The sequence below is a fragment of the Hypomesus transpacificus genome, chromosome 26, assembly GCF_021917145.1.
Source record: "Hypomesus transpacificus isolate Combined female chromosome 26, fHypTra1, whole genome shotgun sequence".
NCBI classification, from domain to species: domain Eukaryota; kingdom Metazoa; phylum Chordata; class Actinopteri; order Osmeriformes; family Osmeridae; genus Hypomesus; species Hypomesus transpacificus.
The window spans coordinates 6861748-6880829 of record NC_061085.1 but is presented as its reverse complement, the minus strand read 5'-3'; the positions used below and the strand labels follow the sequence as shown (position 1 = coordinate 6880829).

The 19082-nt window shown below is 47.2% G+C and overlaps 1 protein-coding gene across 1 annotated transcript; it reads right to left on the bottom strand.

Moving 5' to 3' along the window:
• Positions 1–14942: 14942 nt before the first annotated feature.
• On the bottom strand, positions 14943–17912 carry LOC124487610 (salivary glue protein Sgs-3-like; the record flags this gene model as incomplete). Its single annotated transcript, XM_047050036.1, has 2 exons — positions 17799–17912; positions 14943–15748 (listed from the first exon to the last, which is right to left on the bottom strand). Coding segments are annotated over exons 1-2 (855 nt in total), but the record flags the coding sequence as incomplete, so codon positions are not given.
• Between the last annotated feature and the right edge of the window lie 1170 nt (positions 17913–19082).

Here is a 19082-nt window from a genome sequence, read left to right as displayed (position 1 = left end):
AGGCCAACACATCTAGAACTTCACTCCAAATATGCGTGGCCAAGAAGAGCAAAGGAAAGTGTTTTGCTGATGAAAAAAATTCTAAATAGCATCAGATGGTAGTGAGTGACAGAGACATCTAGTCATCAACAATATAAAAATATAAAACATTAACAATATAAAGTACTATATTTGTAATGACTTTTGGTTTAAAAGGTTGGGCCATTCTGCTCACGAATCTTTTTCGTATAAATATCTCACCCTGATGAAGATCTTCATGTCACACCAATCCATTCGACTGAATTGCAAGGATGTTAGGAGTACAGTGATATATAAGTCTGGTCAGCTTGTTAATGAGACACTTTTCATATTTGAAGAGAGTGCAAAGAAAATACTTTGCGTATGGTTAGAAGATCCAGATTGAAATCCAGATTGAAATCCAATCAACACCTTTGTTTCAACTTTCCCCTTAGAGCAGTTCTACTAGAGGAAGCTCTTACTATTACTATTTTTGTAGATAGCTCTCTGATGGTGTTCACCACCTCTTCATACTGTGTCAGGGATATATTTCTATATTTTATTCCTGTTCAAAAGCACTATGAGTGGACCACATACCTAAGCACCTTTGGCTATTTGGCTTCTGACAACTGTTCATCTCTAACATATTGTATTTGTATAAACAATGCATGTATTTATTTATTTATGGAGTGACAACCAATTTTACAAAGCTTTATATGGATAAAGCTTCTTGAAAGATGTATTTGGAAAGTTAGAATGCAGAATCAAAGCACATGTCCTCACTGACCCAACACTCACCACATCAACATGGCTGTAAGATAAACAGACATAACTGAGAGCTAGGATTCAAAAAGCCTCATTAGATTGTGTGGAGAGAAATGTTCGTCTTCATATATCCTCTTGCCTCAGCTGTGGGGCTGTTACAACAAAGGCTCGCTCCTGCCCTCTTGTGGTTCAAATGTATTCCTACCCTGACAGTTTTCTGACGGTCCAAGTCCTTATTTCTCTGTTATCTTCAAAATGAAACATGATGTAAATGCATTAAAGGTTCTTACAAAGAGAGGGAACCCCACTGGCTCAAACATAGGATGACATCACCACCACCAGAGAACAACCTGTATTGTCACATGTTCATTTAACACTAGCCCTGCTGAAACATTGCTGCGATAGTCAAAGATTAGAGTGGATACAGATTTGCTGGCATAAACATATTTTATGGGACATCCCATTGACTTCTCGTTTGTCTCGGTAATGCATGCACATTTTGGAAAGAGGTTTTGTAAAGGTTCAATCGTGTGGTCTGGTTAGCAGGCAATACATTTATTTTATTTTTAACAAAAATAACAGATCTTATCACAAGTGGCTTATTACAAAGTTCTTAACATAATTCAGAAAAAGAACATGCTGTTTTTACTAAATGTTTTCAAAAAATTCATTCTCTTAACAGGTCCTAAATCTTTATGATCTTATTAGTATTAATAATGGTCAACTATTTAAAAAAAACGTGTTGTACAGTAAAATACATATATATATATATATATATATATATATATAATATAAGTGAACAAGGGCATGCTGTCAAACACACATCATATCACTGATGATTCTGTGACAATCATATATCATGTCACATCATATGTTTCTGTTTCTTTAACAAATCTGAGATTGTGCATGAGTCTTTATGTACATTTAGTAGGTAAGTTTGATCAACAGAGTGACCCAGATTGACATGAGGACTACACTCACTGGACCAGTAGAGGGGCATGTATTTTTAGTGGTGGTTTTGGTAGTCACTGGACTAGTAGTGGTTGCTTTAGTAGTCACCGGACCAGTAGCATGGGCTGTGGTAGTCTTTGGACCAGTAGTGGTGGCTTTAGTAGTCACTGGACCAGTAGTGGGGAATGTGGTAGTCACCGGACCAGTAGTGGTGGCTTTAGTAGTCACCGGACCAGTAGCAGGGGCTGTGGTGGTCACCGGACCAGTAGTGCTGGCTTTAGTAGTCACCGGACCAGTAGCAGGGGCTGTGGTAGTCACCGGACCAGTAGTGCTGGCTTTAGTAGTCACCGGACCAGTAGTGTGGGCTGTGGTAGTCATCGGACTTGTAGTGGTTGCTGTGGTGGTCACCGGATCAGTAGTGTGGGCTGTGGTAGTCACCGGACTTGTAGTGGGGGCTGTGGTGCTTCCTGGACCAGTAGTGTGGGCTGTGGTAGTCACCGGACCAGTAGTGTGGGCTGTGGTAGTCACCGGATCAGTAGTGTGGGCTGTGGTAGTCACCGGACTTGTAGTGGGGGCTGTGGTAGTCACCGGACCTGTAGTGGGTGCTGTGGTGCTTCCTGGACCAGTAGTGGGGGCTGTAGTGTTTACCGGACCAGTAGTGTGGGCTGTGGTAGTCACCGGACCAGTAGTGTGGGCTGTGGTAGTCACCGGACTTGTAGTGGGTGCTGTGGTGGTCACCGGATCAGTAGTGTGGGCTGTGGTAGTCACCAGACTTGTAGTGGGGGCTGTGGTGCTTCCTGGACCAGTAGTGTGGGCTGTGGTAGTCACCGGACCAGTAGTGTGGGCTGTGGTAGTCACCGGATCAGTAGTGTGGGCTGTGGTAGTCACCGGACCAGTAGTGTGGGCTGTGGTAGTCACCGGATTTGTAGTGGGGGCTGTGGTGGTTCCTGGACCAGTAGTGGGGGCTGTTGTGGTTACCGAACCAGTAGAGTGGGCTGTGGTAGTCACCGGACTTGTAGTGGGTGCTGTGGTAGTCACCGGACTTGTAGCGGGTGCTGTGGTGCTTCCTGGACTAGTAGTGGGGGCTGTGGTAGTCACCGGACCAGTAGTGTGGGCTGTGGTAGTCACCGGACCAGTAGTGTGGGCTGTGGTAGTCACCAGACCAGTAGTGTGGGCTGTGGTAGGCACCGGACTTGTAGTGGGTGCTGTGGTAGTCACCGGACTTGTAGTGGGTGCTGTGGTAGTCACCGGACCTATAGTGGGTGCTGTGGTGCTTCCTGGACCAGTAGTGGGGGCTGTAGTGGTTACCGGACCAATAGTGTGGGCTGTGGTAGTCACCGGACCAGTAGTGTGGGCTGTGGTAGTCACCGGACCTGTAGTGGGTGCTGTGGTGCTTCCTGGACCAGTAGTGTGGGCTGTGGTAGTCACCGGACCAGTAGTGTGGGCTGTGGTAGTCACCGGACTTGTAGTGGGGGCTGTGGTAGTCACCGGACCTGTAGTGGGTGCTGTGGTGCTTCCTGGACCAGTAGTGGGGGCTGTAGTGGTTACCGGACCAGTAGTGTGGGCTGTGGTAGTCACCGGACCAGTAGTGTGGGCTGTGGTAGTCACCGGACCAGTAGTGTGGGCTGTGGTAGTCACCGGACTTGTAGTGGGTGCTGTGGTGGTCACCGGATCAGTAGTGTGGGCTGTGGTAGTCACCGGACTTGTAGTGGGGGCTGTGGTGCTTCCTGGACCAGTAGTGTGGGCTGTGGTAGTCACCGGACCAGTAGTGTGGGCTGTGGTAGTCACCGGATCAGTAGTGTGGGCTGTGGTAGTCACCGGACTTGTAGTGGGGGCTGTGGTAGTCACCGGACCTGTAGTGGGTGCTGTGGTGGTTCCTGGACCAGTAGTGGGGGCTGTAGTGGTTACCGGTGCAGTAGTGTGGACTGTGGTAGTCACCGGACCAGTAGTGTGGGCTGTGGTAGTCACCGGACTTGAAGTGGGGGCTGTGGTGGTTCCTGGACCAGTAGTGGGGGCTGTTGTGGTTACCGAACCAGTAGAGTGGGCTGTGGTAGTCACCGGACTTGTAGTGGGTGCTGTGGTAGTCACCGGACCTGTAGCGGGTGCTGTGGTGCTTCCTGGACCAGTAGTGGGGGCTGTGGTAGTCACCGGACCAGTAGTGTGGGCTGTGGTAGTCACCGGACCAGTAGTGTGGGCTGTGGTAGTCACCGGATCAGTATTGTGGGCTGTGGTAGTCACCGGACTTGTAGTGGGGGCTGTGGTAGTCACCGGACCTGTAGTGGGTGCTGTGGTGGTTCCTGGACCAGTAGTGGGGGCTGTAGTGGTTACCGGTGCAGTAGTGTGGGCTGTGGTAGTCACCGGACCAGTAGTGTGGGCTGTGGTAGTCACCGGACCAGTAGTGTGGGCTGTGGTAGTCACCGGACTTGTAGTGGGTGCTGTGGTGGTCACCGGATCAGTAGTGTGGGCTGTGGTAGTCACCGGACTTGTAGTGGGGGCTGTGGTGCTTCCTGGACCAGTAGTGTGGGCTGTGGTAGTCACCGGACCAGTAGTGTGGGCTGTGGTAGTCACCGGATCAGTAGTGTGGGCTGTGGTAGTCACCGGACTTGTAGTGGGGGCTGTGGTAGTCACCGGACCTGTAGTGGGTGCTGTGGTGGTTCCTGGACCAGTAGTGGGGGCTGTAGTGGTTACCGGTGCAGTAGTGTGGACTGTGGTAGTCACCGGACCAGTAGTGTGGGCTGTGGTAGTCACCGGACTTGAAGTGGGGGCTGTGGTGGTTCCTGGACCAGTAGTGGGGGCTGTTGTGGTTACCGAACCAGTAGAGTGGGCTGTGGTAGTCACCGGACTTGTAGTGGGTGCTGTGGTAGTCACCGGACCTGTAGCGGGTGCTGTGGTGCTTCCTGGACCAGTAGTGGGGGCTGTGGTAGTCACCGGACCAGTAGTGTGGGCTGTGGTAGTCACCGGACCAGTAGTGTGGGCTGTGGTAGTCACCGGATCAGTATTGTGGGCTGTGGTAGTCACCGGACTTGTAGTGGGGGCTGTGGTAGTCACCGGACCTGTAGTGGGTGCTGTGGTGGTTCCTGGACCAGTAGTGGGGGCTGTAGTGGTTACCGGTGCAGTAGTGTGGGCTGTGGTAGTCACCGGACCAGTAGTGTGGGCTGTGGTAGTCACCGGACTTGTAGTGGGGGCTGTGGTGGTTCCTGGACCAGTAGTGGGGGCTGTTGTGGTTACCGAACCAGTAGAGTGGGCTGTGGTAGTCACCGGACTTGTAGTGGGTGCTGTGGTAGTCACCGGACCTGTAGCGGGTGCTGTGGTGCTTCCTGGACCAGTAGTGGGGGCTGTGGTAGTCACCGGACCAGTAGTGTGGGCTGTGGTAGTCACCGGACCAGTAGTGTGGGCTGTGGTAGTCACCGGATCAGTAGTGTGGGCTGTGGTAGTCACCGGACTTGTAGTGGGGGCTGTGGTAGTCACCGGACCTGTAGTGGGTGCTGTGGTGGTTCCTGGACCAGTAGTGGGGGCTGTAGTGGTTACCGGTGCAGTAGTGTGGGCTGTGGTAGTCACCGGACCAGTAGTGTGGGCTGTGGTAGTCACCGGACTTGTAGTGGGGGCTGTGGTGGTTCCTGGACCAGTAGTGGGGGCTGTTGTGGTTACCGAACCAGTAGAGTGGGCTGTGGTAGTCACCGGACTTGTAGTGGGTGCTGTGGTAGTCACCGGACCTGTAGCGGGTGCTGTGGTGCTTCCTGGACCAGTAGTGGGGGCTGTGGTAGTCACCGGACCAGTAGTGTGGGCTGTGGTAGTCACCAGACCAGTAGTGTGGGCTGTGGTAGGCACCGGACTTGTAGTGGGTGCTGTGGTAGTCACCGGACTTGTAGTGGGTACTGTGGTAGTCACCGGACCTATAGTGGGTGCTGTGGTGCTTCCTGGACCAGTAGTGGGGGCTGTAGTGGTTACCGGACCAATAGTGTGGGCTGTGGTAGTCACCGGACCAGTAGTGTGGGCTGTGGTAGTCACCACACCAGTAGTGTGGGCTGTGGTAGTCACCAGACTTGTAGTGGGTGCTGTGATAGTCACCGGACCTGTAGTGGGTGCTGTGGTAGTCACCGGACCTGTAGTGAGGGCTGTGGTGGTTCCTGGACCAGTAGTGGGGGCTGTTGTGGTTACCGGACCAGTAGTGGCAACTGTGGTGGTTACTGGACCAGTATTGGCAGCTGTGGTGGTTACTGGACCAGTAGTGGGGGCTGTGGTAGTCACCGAACCCGTAGTGGGGGCTGTGGTGGGTACCGGACCCGTAGTGGGGGCTGTTGTGGTTATTGGAGCAGTACTGCGGGCTGTGGTAGTCGCCTAACCAGTAGTGGGGCCTGTGGTAGTTGCAGCACTAGTGGTGGGGGCTGGGATAGTCATCGCACCAGTGCAGGAAAACTGATCATTGGTTATATCAGGCTGAATAATGGCCAGGAGAGACACACTGCACACATTTGTGGTTACACAGCCCTTGACGGAGCTCCCGATTACTGTCAAAGAAGAAAGAACACACATTGCTGTACTTCTCTTCAATGCACACAGGGTGCTACAGTTAGTTCTGCAAGACACATGTTCATGATCATTTCACCATTGAGACACTCACCGTTGACTTGAGCACATGTATCCTCCAGTCCAACACAGTATGCCGGGGTGTTACACACAGTGTCTGAGGAGCTTCTGCAGGAATCACACTGTAGGCCATTTGGCACTGAACTTGGGACTGCAGAGAAACACAGATCACAACATGTCTAATGTACTGTTCTGTTTCAGTATTATTCATTATTGTCTTCTCCATCCATATGCAGTTTTTACCAGCCAGTCAACTTAAAAAAAATGTCCAAGTTGACCCTAAGTACTTGTATTTCAGATTCCTAACGGTTCGTATCCACCTCCCATTCTCTCACTGTATTTATTATTCATAGACAAACACATCCTCTTAATAGTGTGAGAACACTATTTGTAGTTCAGAAATAGTTCGGACTTTTGACTTTTGACACACTGTTTAAAACGTATGTATCTACCTTATTGTTAGCTTACATGGTTTAGCTAAAGTGACAACTTTAGAATTTTAAAAGGAGTTTTTACCAGGTTGAGTCTCAATGTTGCAGCTGTCTGAGTCACAGCAGAGCACAGATTCAGACTGCTGGAGGTGACCGATGTTGAACGAATAAGACAGCGGAACGTTCAGAGGTGCTCTGCACTCCAAGGCTGTTCTGCAGCCCTTTTTTACGACAACCAAGTTTCCAACTGGAGAAGACTCTGCAATATAGATCAAATCGGAGCATCAACTAAAATGTTCTCATTTTTTATACAAAATGAAATGCTAAATGAAATGAATGCTCAATGAAACGTTTATAAGTAGACGTTTTGGATATTCAAAAACAGCGATAGAAAAACAAGGCCTCGAAAAATGATAAATAACCTTACCTAACTTGGTAGACGTCATACATAGTGAGCCTGAGTGACAAGAGTTTAAAACGTCACTTGTGCACGGTGGATCACATGATGAACACTGCAATGATTCCACTGTAAAAACAGAATTAGACATTTAGAAAAAAAAATCAAGAAACCGATTATAAATAGTTTATAGTGTCCCTGTACTTACTGTAAGTCGCTCTGGATAAGAGCGTCTGCTAAATGACTAAATGACTAAATGTATAGAATATATACAGTAAGGATATAATCAACCCCATACTTGAAACCTCCTCCCACCTGCATCCCACCATCATTCATGTAAATTCTTGAGAACCTCCTTGGTTGTGGTTCAGCTCAATACAGTATGCTGTGTTACCTGTGAGGAGAAGAGCCCAGGTAATGCAGAGAGTCAGGATCAGCTTCATCTTGGATGGGCAGGTCAACTGAACATTAAGCTGGGAGCAGCTCCTTATGAAGTACACCACACTCACTATAGGAATGTGGACCAAGAAACCAGATACAGGGATGACAATTGATATGATTCTGCGAAGTTGTCAACGTTATTGGTGACTCAAATATTTAAAGTCACTCCACCCAAGGCAAGTTGGGACACACACAGTGTATAACTATTGAACATCATTTTATTTTTTTAATTAGATGCTTGATTAGAATATGATGTTTCTGATTGACTTATTGATTGCTTTTATAACAAGCTTCCGACTGACCAGTGATGGTGGCCTGTTAAAACGTGAAAGAGACACAATACTAACTGCTTGTAGGTATTATCACTAGTTTAGTTTAATCACAAAAATTGATTGACTTTAATTTGAAACTTTTGTGTCTTGGTCTCACAAATCCTCATGTTTTTGACCATCCAGCGCAGATGACTGAATTTACTGACCAATAGTTGGGTCTATGGTAGTCACAAGACCAGTAGTGGGGCCTGCGGTAGTCACCAGATGATAAAAAATTCAATCTTGAAGCTAATAAGTCTAACTCCATTCCCAAGTCATATGGAGAGGGCCTTTATTACTGCTGTGACAGTTGCCGGCCAAAATAATTCACCATGATGGTACAGGTACCCTAGCCTGGTCCTAACAAGGCAGACCCTCGTACATTTCATTTGTACAGAGGGTCTGGGATCTCTCCATTGACAAACGTTAACTTCCTTGAAGGCGGGTCCTCTGTTGAAGTTTAAAACTATTGGATCTGCCCAGAGCCACTCTGATTTGCCATAACCAATCGCAAGCGTTCGCCTTAGCCAACTCCTTCACCACACTGTAACGGAGCTAGCTGCCGTAGCTGGAAAATCAAACTTTTCCCGAAGCCCTTGGGGAGGAGGGCCACAACATTATGGCCACAAACAGCTGCTTGTCCAAGCACTTGTCCTCTCCAAGTTGGACTACTGCAACTCGCTGCTCGCCGGTCTCCCATCATGCGCAACCCGCCCTCTTCAGAGGATTCAGAACGCAGCGACCCGTCTGGTCTACAATCTACCCAGACGCTCCCACGTTACCCCGCTCCTCATCTCCCTCCACTGGCTACCCATAACGGCCCGCATCAGATTCAAGACCCTGGTACTGACCTTCCGAGCAGTGAACGGGACTGCGCCCGACTACATCAAGTCTCTCCTGCAGCCTTACACCCCCACCCGCCACCTACGGTCTTCTTCAGACAACCGCCTGGTGGTCCCACCTCTCAAGACCGCCCGGTCCCAGCACAAGCTCTTCTCCTGCCTGGCACCCCAGTGGTGGAATCAACTCCCCACCTCCATCAGAGACACGGACTGTCTCTCCACCTTCAAGAGAAGGCTCAAGACACACTTGTTCCGGGAGTACAATGGTACTTAGGAATGGTTTGCTGAACCCAACGCTAGTTTCCTCAAGGTTCACAATGACTCTTGCTTAGACTGTTGCTCTTGTTGGTTAGTGGTAGCTGATTTAAACTGTTGTATTCTTTTTTAGTTAATCCTATTTTTATTGCTTTCCTACAGGTACACCTGCACTTAGAGATTAATGTTGTAAGTAATGTAATTTTTAACTTGTTTAACTACATGCTCTTATGGTTTCTTCCCTTTAGCACTATTTTTTGGTTGTTCACAATATGTACTTCTTGTTTTTGACTACCCGCAATGCTGTGGGACTATTTGTTGTTATTATCAGTGACCTATGCACTTTGTGAAGCTCTCTCTTGGAAGTCGCTTTGGATAAAAGCGTCTGCTAAATGAATACATGTAAATGTAAACAAAACTAAGCAAGGACTATTCTTGCTCTGGCTTTAACCTATGGATATTCGGCAGCGTTGCCACAACCGCAGAATAGCTTTGCTCGCATCTTTCTCCGCCGCCATTAATAAACTGCTCAAACTAGTGCACGACAATAACGTCATCGTTCTCAGCCACTCCCTCTGTTCGCTGATTGGACCTACAAAAAATGTGTTTCTGGAAACAGACTTCAAAGTCAAGCTTCCTAGTACAGAAGCAAAATCCAAATTGAACGGAATTACGTAGGAGGGCAGAGCCAGGCTACAGGTATCCAAGACTTCATAACAAAAATCAAGTTAGAAAAAAATAGTGTATGTGAAAACCATGTCTGGGGAATATCTGGTCCCACACCATCCTCATTAACTGTAGTTATCAGAACACCTCAGGTATACCTCCTACCTCCTCCTGGCTCACACACTTTACCCTACAGACCTAACCACCTTACCCTGTCTGACTGAAGGATGGCAACCTTTTGATTACTAGCCCGACTCCCTCACCGCTCAGCCATCTGACTCCTTTCATACACTGGATGTGTTTGAGAGATAAGGGGAAGGTTCTGACCTTCATTGCCCTTATAAGAATAGACTGACAATATTTATTGTATTATTATTTATTAACATTACCTTTACATTTCATCCGTTTAGCAGATGCAGTTCTAACAGTGCACAAATGTAACAGTATTTCAGTGGTTAGCACCAAGGAACAGTGTGTGTTTTAACCAAACAGAGCAAAAATAACAATATCATCTACCATGTTACATAATTGTATTCATAGTCAGCCTACAGTAGAACAATAACAACCCATCTTGGGTGCAACATCATGCCTTGTGCATTCCTTTTGAGCACCTTGTTCTCCCCTTTTGATGTCACACATATATTTACAGATGGAACCGACACCTTAATACGATGAATACGATGAACTTTATTGTCCCGCTCAGGGAAATTTGTCTTGGTCTCTGTGGTGCGTCATCATAAATGCCTTGACAGTCACAGTAACTGTGTAATGGGATAGACACCCATCTTTCAGTACGTAACAAACTTCAAACCTGAAGGGCCACCTCAAAAGTACCAATTAATGCGTCATTGTAAACATTTCAGCCACACCTCACTAAGATCATTCTATGTTCCTTGCTTTCATAAAAATAACTTAACGCTGGATGCCCCATTATGGGGCCATTATTGTAGAAAAAGACACTAGACTGACTTAAAAATCATTGGGTGCTATTCCGCCAACTGGTGGTATGGAGTTTGTATAACTACTGAGGCACACTCATTTCTGTCCCGTCTGTCTTTTTGTCAATGTCATTCTAGAGAATCTACATCTATGTTGTTACAAGGGTCTGTATTAAAGCCATGTCGATTCAATCTAAAGCCCCTGTTGTTTATTTCCAGAAGGAGGCAACAAAGGTTTTGTCCACAATGCAATCCCATCACGCAGGACACATGAAACCCACCAGTATGACAATCGTCTGAAGACGTTTCTTAAAGAAGACGAGCGAGTTGGTAAGAGCTAGACATGTATTTTCCTTGCTTGGGGTACCTAGCGTTGGACAATATTGTCATGTGAATTCAGCTTCCTGCTTAAAAGACATCCACACATTAAATGACATCTAGAACTTCACTTCAAATATGCGTAGCCAAGACGAGCAAAGGAAGGTGTTTTGCTGAGGAGAAAATGTCTAAATATCATCAGATGGTAGTGAGTAACAGAGACATATAGTCATCAACAATATAAATATACAAAACATCGACAAAATAAAGTACTATATTTGTTATGACTTTTGGTTTAAAAGGTTGGGCCATTCTGCTCACGAATCTGTTTTGTACAAATATCTCACCCTGATGAAGATCTTCATGTCACCCTGATCTATTTAACTGTATTACAAGGATGTTAGGACTACAGTGATATAAGTCTGGTCAGCTGGGAAGGAGACACTTTTCGTATTTGAAGAACTTTCCCCTCAGAGCACTTCTACTACTCTCCCAATCTTATTTTTGTAGATAGCTCTCTGAAGATGTTCAGCACCTCAGTGTTCATACTGTGTCAGTGATAGTTGTTTACATTTTATTCCTGTTCAAAAGCAGGACCACAAACCCAGAACTGTTCATCTCTAACATATTGTATATGTATATACAATATATGTATTTATTTATGGAATGATTACCAATTTTAGGAAGCTTTACACTGATTCAAGTACATCCTCAAATTCACTGGCTGTGTATTTGGAAAGTTAGAATGCAGAAAACAAAGCACATCTCCTCCAACATAACATGATACCACCACCACCAGACAACAACCTGTATAGTCACATGTTAATTTAACAATAGCCCTGCTGAAACACTGCTGAGAAAGTATTCATATATTAGAGTGGGTAGAGATTTACTGGCATAAAAATATTTTATGGAACATCCCATTGACTTCTAGTTTGTCTTGTCAATGTATGCACAGTTGGAAATAGGTTTTGTAAAGGTTCAATCATGTGGTCTGGTTTATAGGCAATACATTTTTCTTTTTTTACAACAAAAATAACAGACTGGCCTCCTTATCATAAGTGGTTTATTACAGTTCTTAACATAATTCATTGTGTGATATAAAAACCCAACAAACATTCAATCAGAAAAATTACATATTGTTTGAAGGTTTCCTAAAAAGTAATTCTCTTTACATGTCCTAAATTCTTATGATCTCATTAGTATCATTAATGGTCAACAATTAAACATGTTGTACAGTACAATCAATAAATACATATATTTGTCTTAATGTTTACTTAGTAGGTAAGTTTGATCAACAGAGTAACCCAAATTGACATTAGCACTACACTTACTGAACCAGTAGAGGGGGTTGTGTTGTTGCCCAAATGAATAGTGGTGGTTTTGGTAGTCACTGGACGAATAGTGCTGGTTTTGGTAGTCACCGGACCAGTAGTGGTGGCTTTAGTAGTCAACGGACCATTAGTGGGGGCTGTGGTAGTCACCGGACTAGTAGTGGAGGCCGTGGTAGTTGTTGCACCAATAGCGGGAGCTTGGTTGATCACTGGACCAATAGTGGGGGCTGTGGTAGACATCAGACCAGTAGTTGGGGCTGTGGTGGTTACCGGACCAGAAGTGGGGGCTGTGGTGGTCACCGGATCAGTAATGGGGACTTTGCTGGTCACACCCGTAGTGGTGGCCGGTGTAGTCCCAAGACTAGCATTGGGGTCTATGATAACTGTGATGGTCACCGGACCGTTAGTGGGGGCTGTGGTAGTCACCGGACTAGTAATGGAGGCCGTGGTAGTTGTTGCACCAATAGCGGGAGCTTGGGTGATCACTGGACCAATGGTTGGGGCTGTGGTAGACATCAGACCAGTAGTGGGGGCTGTCGTGGTTATCGGACCAGAATTGGGGGCTGTGGTGGTCACCGGATCAGTAGTGGGGGCTTGGGTAGTCACCAGATCTGTAGTGGAGACTGAGGTAGTTGGCACACCAATAGTGGGAGCTTGGGTGGTCACCGGACCATTAGTGGGAGCTGTGGTAGACATCAGACCAGTAGTGGGGGCTGTGGGGGTTACCGGACCAGAAGTGGGGGCTGTGGTGGTCACCGGATCAGTACTGGGGGCTTTGCTGGTCACACCCGTAGTGGTGGCTGGTGTAGTCCCCAGACTAGCAGTGGGGTCTTTAATAACTGTGATGGTCACCTGACCGTTAGTGGGGGCTGTGGTAGTCAACAGACTAGTAGTGGAGGCCGTGGTAGTTGTTGCACCAATAGTTGGAGCTTGGGTGATCACTGAACCAGTAGTTGGGGCTGTGGTGGTTACCGGACATGAAGTGGGGGCTGTGGTGGTCACCGGATCAGTAGTGGGGGCTTTGCTGTTCACACCCGTAGTGGTGGCTGGTGTAGTCTCCAGACTAGCAGTGGGGTCTTTGATAACTGTGGTGGTCACCAGACCAGTTGTGGGGGCTTTGGTAGTCACCGGACCAGTGGTGGGGGCTTGGGTAGTCACCAGATCTGTAGTGGAGGCTGAGGTAGTTGGCGCACCAATAGTGGGAGCTTGGGTGGTCACCGGACCATTAGTGGGGGCTGTGGTAGACATCAGACCAGTAGTGGGGGCTGTGGTGGTTACCGGACCAGAAGTGGGGGCTGTGGTAGACATCAGACCAGTAGTGGGGGCTGTGGTGGTTACCGGACCAGAAGTGGGGGCTGTGGTGGTCACCGGATCAGTAGTGGGGGCTTTGCTGGTCACACCCGTAGTGTCGGCTGGTGTAGTCCCCAGACTAGCAGTGGGGTCTTTGATAACTGTGGTGGTCACCGAACCGTTTGTGGGGGCTGTGGTAGTCATCAGACTAGTAGTGGAGACCGTGGTAGTTGTTGCACCAATAGCGGGAGCTTGGGTGATCACTGGACCAATAGTGGGGGCTGTGGTAGACATCAGACCAGTAGTGGGGGCTGTGGTGGTTACCGGACCAGAAGTGGGGGCTGTGGTGGTCACCGGACCAGTGGTGGGGGCTTGGGTAGTCACCAGATCTGTAGTGGAGGCTGAGGTAGTTGGCGCACCAATAGTGGGAGTTTGGGTGATCACTGAACCATTAGTGGGGGCTGTGGTAGACATCAGACCAGTAGTGGGGGCTGTGGTGGTTACCGGACCAGAAGTGGGAGTTGTGGTGGTCACCGGACTAGTAGTGGAGGCCGTGGTAGTTGTTGCACCAATAGCGGGAGCTTGGGTGATCACTGGACCAATAGTGGGGGCTGTGGTAGACATCAGACCAGTAGTTGGGGCTGTGGTGGTTACCGGACCAGAAGTGGGGGCTGTGGTGGTCACCGGATCAGTAGTGGGGGCTTGGGTAGTCACCAGATCTGTAGTGGAGACTGAGGTAGTTGGCACACCAATAGTGGGAGCTTGGGTGGTCACCGGACCATTAGTGGGAGCTGTGGTAGACATCAGACCAGTAGTGGGGGCTGTGGGGGTTACCGGACCAGAAGTGGGGGCTGTGGTGGTCACCGGATCAGTACTGGGGGCTTTGCTGGTCACACCCGTAGTGGTGGCTGGTGTAGTCCCCAGACTAGCAGTGGGGTCTTTAATAACTGTGATGGTCACCTGACCGTTAGTGGGGGCTGTGGTAGTCAACAGACTAGTAGTGGAGGCCGTGGTAGTTGTTGCACCAATAGTTGGAGCTTGGGTGATCACTGAACCAGTAGTTGGGGCTGTGGTGGTTACCGGACATGAAGTGGGGGCTGTGGTGGTCACCGGATCAGTAGTGGGGGCTTTGCTGTTCACACCCGTAGTGGTGGCTGGTGTAGTCTCCAGACTAGCAGTGGGGTCTTTGATAACTGTGGTGGTCACCAGACCAGTTGTGGGGGCTTTGGTAGTCACCGGACCAGTGGTGGGGGCTTGGGTAGTCACCAGATCTGTAGTGGAGGCTGAGGTAGTTGGCGCACCAATAGTGGGAGCTTGGGTGGTCACCGGACCATTAGTGGGGGCTGTGGTAGACATCAGACCAGTAGTGGGGGCTGTGGTGGTTACCGGACCAGAAGTGGGGGCTGTGGTAGACATCAGACCAGTAGTGGGGGCTGTGGTGGTTACCGGACCAGAAGTGGGGGCTGTGGTGGTCACCGGATCAGTAGTGGGGGCTTTGCTGGTCACACCCGTAGTGTTGGCTGGTGTAGTCCCCAGACTAGCAGTGGGGTCTTTGATAACTGTGGTGGTCACCGAACCGTTTGTGGGGGCTGTGGTAGTCACCAGACTAGTAGTGGAGACCGTGGTAGTTGTTGCACCAATAATGGAAGCTTGGGTGATCACAGGACCAGTAGTAGGGGTTGTGGTTGTTACCGGACCAGAAGTGGGGGCTGTTGTGTTCACCGGATCAGTAGTGGGGGCTTGGGTAGTCACCAGATCTGTAGTGGAGGCTGAGGTAGTTGGCGCACCAATAGTGGGAGTTTGGGTGATCACTGAACCATTAGTGGGGGCTGTGGTAGACATCAGACCAGTAGTGGGGGCTGTGGTGGTTACCGGACCAGAAGTGGGAGCTGTGGTGGTCACCGGATCAGTAGTGGGGGCTTTGCTGGTCACACCCGTAGTGGTGGCTGGTGTAGTCCCCAGACTAGCAGTGGGGTCTTTGATAACTGTGGTGGTCACCGAACCGTTTGTGGGGGCTGTGGTAGTCACCAGACTAGTAGTGGAGACCGTGGTAGTTGTTGCACCAATAGTGGAAGCTTGGGTGATCACAGGACCATTAGTGGGGGCTGTGGTAGTCACCAGACCAGTAGTGGAGGCCGTGGTAGTCACCAGGTCAGTACCCGAGGCTGTAATAGTTGGCGCACCAATGGTGCGAGCTAGGGTTGTCACCGGGCCAGTAGTGGGGGCTCCCCGGGAGACAAATAGACATTTAGAACAAATTTTCAAGAAACTTATTATAAATAGTCTATAGAATATATACAGTAAGGACATAATCAAAACCTCTTCCGACCTGCATCTCACCATCATTCATGTAATTTATTAAAGGGGTCATTGATTGCAGAACCGAATTTACCTTGTCACAGTTGAATAACGACTGTTCAATGGGTAAAATGGACATACAGTGAACCGCAAAGTCCATTGACACCTCTTTCCTATGCAAATCTCACCATTTGAAACTGCTGCTGTAAAACGGTCGGTTACAAAAATCCACCGTTGTGATGTCACAACGGGGGCTCCACCTTTTTTGGCTTTGGTCTTTTCCTTTGTCACGCCCCAAAATTTGCTGCGTGCTGCTCTGTTTACTTTCACGGAATTTGTAAGAAGAACATTTTTCAAAGACATTGAAAATGGACTACGGTCGTAAATGCAGTGTTCCAGCCTGTACAGGGAATGCTGACACTTTTCAGAGTCTTCCCAAGGAACCAAACACTCGACTGGCTGTGATGTTTGTCTATGAGAAGATCCCTGTGCAGTTCGACCCTCAATTACGCTCGAATCCTTACACTGAGTAAAGTTTTGAAAACCTATGACAATGTAAAGCAGGATTTGCTATGAAGCTGTTGCTGAAAAGAGGTGTTGTTCAGACCTTATGTTCATCACAGCCGCAAGCTGTAGTATGATGTTGTCGCCAACAGTTATTAGAAATGCTAACGTATCCTGACTGTGTAATGGTATATTTTGACATAGTTACAATATCTATGTTCCTTTAAGCGGTATAAAGTAAGTTCCTTTGTTATAGACAGTCAAATGTAAGGAACTGAGGTTTTGTGGAGTGAAACTCTGTAGAAAGGACAGTCGGATGGTCTTAAGGTATTTATGGTGTCGTTTTATGATACCTAACTAAGAGCCAGAGGGCCTTAGTTAGGTCTGGGGGTTGGGAAGAGCTGCCCTGACCTTTTGGCCAAGGAGATGGCCAAGTCAGACATCCTGTTTGTGTATCATTAACCAACTCCAGAACTGTGGGACCAGGCCTGGGAGTTTATTGTCTTAAACTGTCACTGACCAGTGCTGGCCAATCATGGTTACCGCTGTATTGATTGATTATTAACATCTGGTATCTGTTCATATAAGGGAGACCTTTCCTTATTGTCCTCTATCACTCTTGCGAAACATTTGTGACTAGCACACCCTTCATTAATGACTGATCACAAAGTACTTTGTTTAATCTTATGTAATTGAATAATTTAAATAAATGGTATTGAAACCTCATCCCTTGACTGTTCAGATCTACAGAGTGCCACTCGAATTATTTTATACACCTGTATATAGCATTGGTAGAATGTGTGATGATTTAGTTTACTGGCAATGGGGCTAACGTTATTTCATGTACCTGACTGTGTTTCATTCAAATAAATAACCTATGTTGTCATGTAAATCTACAATTCAAGATGCATGTTTGTCCAGACTTATTTTTCAGCAAGATAGCTAGAGCTAACAAACTGAAGCTGAGTTGAATCACGATAGTTTGTTTGCTAAGCTGTAGTGCTAACATTACCCACCTAAGTTGATCCTGTTTGCTTCGACAACAGAAGTGGAAACAACCAACATAATCATTTGAAATGGCATCTAGTCAATCTGTTGAAAACAGTGCTGTGTAGTCACAATACATTTATTTGTACGTTTTTATTTCAAGTCTCCACCTTCAACGTTTCAGTGAGTGTTGGCCATGTTGTGTCTTTGCTCCGCAGCTTAACTCGTTGTAGACCAACCAATCAGCATGCAGCTCATCTATATATTCATGAGCATACCCTAAAACGAAAAAACCTAGCATTTTTCCCCAGGACAAATTCACTGGAAGCATCACGGGGCATAGAACAGCACCCGGGCCATTTTCAGCCTAACCAATGTTACATACCCTCATTGGAGACCTTAAGGAACAGTGTGAAATACTCAGTCAATCACCCCTTTAAGAAACTCCTTGGTTGTGGTTCAGCTCAGTGGAGGATGTTGTGTTACCTGTGAGGAGAAAAGCCCAGATAATGGAGATAGTCAGGATCAGCTTCATCTTGGATCGGCAGGTGATCAACTGAACATTAACTGGGAGCAGCTCTTTATAAAGTACACTGCACTCACTATATGTGGACCAAGTAACCAGAATGTGGAATGACACACACAGGCATAATCAAATGTTGTATGCAAATTGATATGACATGTAGCTGCAATGTTTACATCTACATTTACATGTATTAATTTAGCAGACACTTTTATCCAAAGTGACTTCCAAGAGAGAGCTTTACAAAGTGCGTAGGTCACTGATAATAACAACAAGATAGCTCCAAAAACATTATGGGTAGCCAAAACATGAAGCACATATTGTGAACAACTTTGTGATCCTTGAGGAAACTAATATTGGGTCCTGCAAACCATTCCTAAGTACCGTTGTACTCCCGGAACAAGTTCGTCTTGAGCCTTTTCTTGAAGGTGGGGAGACAGTCAGTGTCTCTGATGGAGGTGGGGAGTTGATTCCACCACTGGGGGGCCAGGCAGGAGAAGAGCTTGTTTTAAGCCCGGCTGGTCTTGAGCGGTGGGACCACCAGGCGGTTGTCTGAAGAAGACCGTAGGTGGCGGGTGGGGGTGATGTGGTCAACGTTGTTGATGTTTCAAATAATTAAAGTCACTCCACCCAAAGCAAGTTGGGACACATATACTGTTAAACTATTGACAATCGTTTTCTTTTTTTTTTTTTAAGATGCTTGCTCTTAGAATATGATGTTCCTGCCACACCTGACATTAGATCATTACTTTCATAAAAATATCTTATTATTGTATTAATGCACACAACACTGGATGCTCAATTACAGTGCCATTATTGTTGCAAAAGTATTCACAAATGCCAATTTACAGATTGCTTTAAAGACACTAGACTGACATAAAAATCACTGGGTACTATACCGCCAACTGGTGGTATGGAGGTTGTATAGCTACTGGGGCACAGACAAATCGCCAATTTACAGATTGTTAAACGCATTTGAGTATCATTAAATGAAAATAAATATAAAGAAAATGTATTTGTATAGCACTTTGTACACGCAAGCATGTCACAGGGCTTTACAAATGCCAATAGAACTGCCCCTCAACCAACCTAACCCCTCAAGGAAGACAAGGAAAAACTCCCAGAAAAACTCACTCCACATGATGAGATTATGTCACTAGACGCATTTAGTACCGTCCTTACAAAATTCTACGCCCTCAGACACGGTAGTTGAGCTTGTTTCAAAGGGTTAGCATTATTTTGCTTCA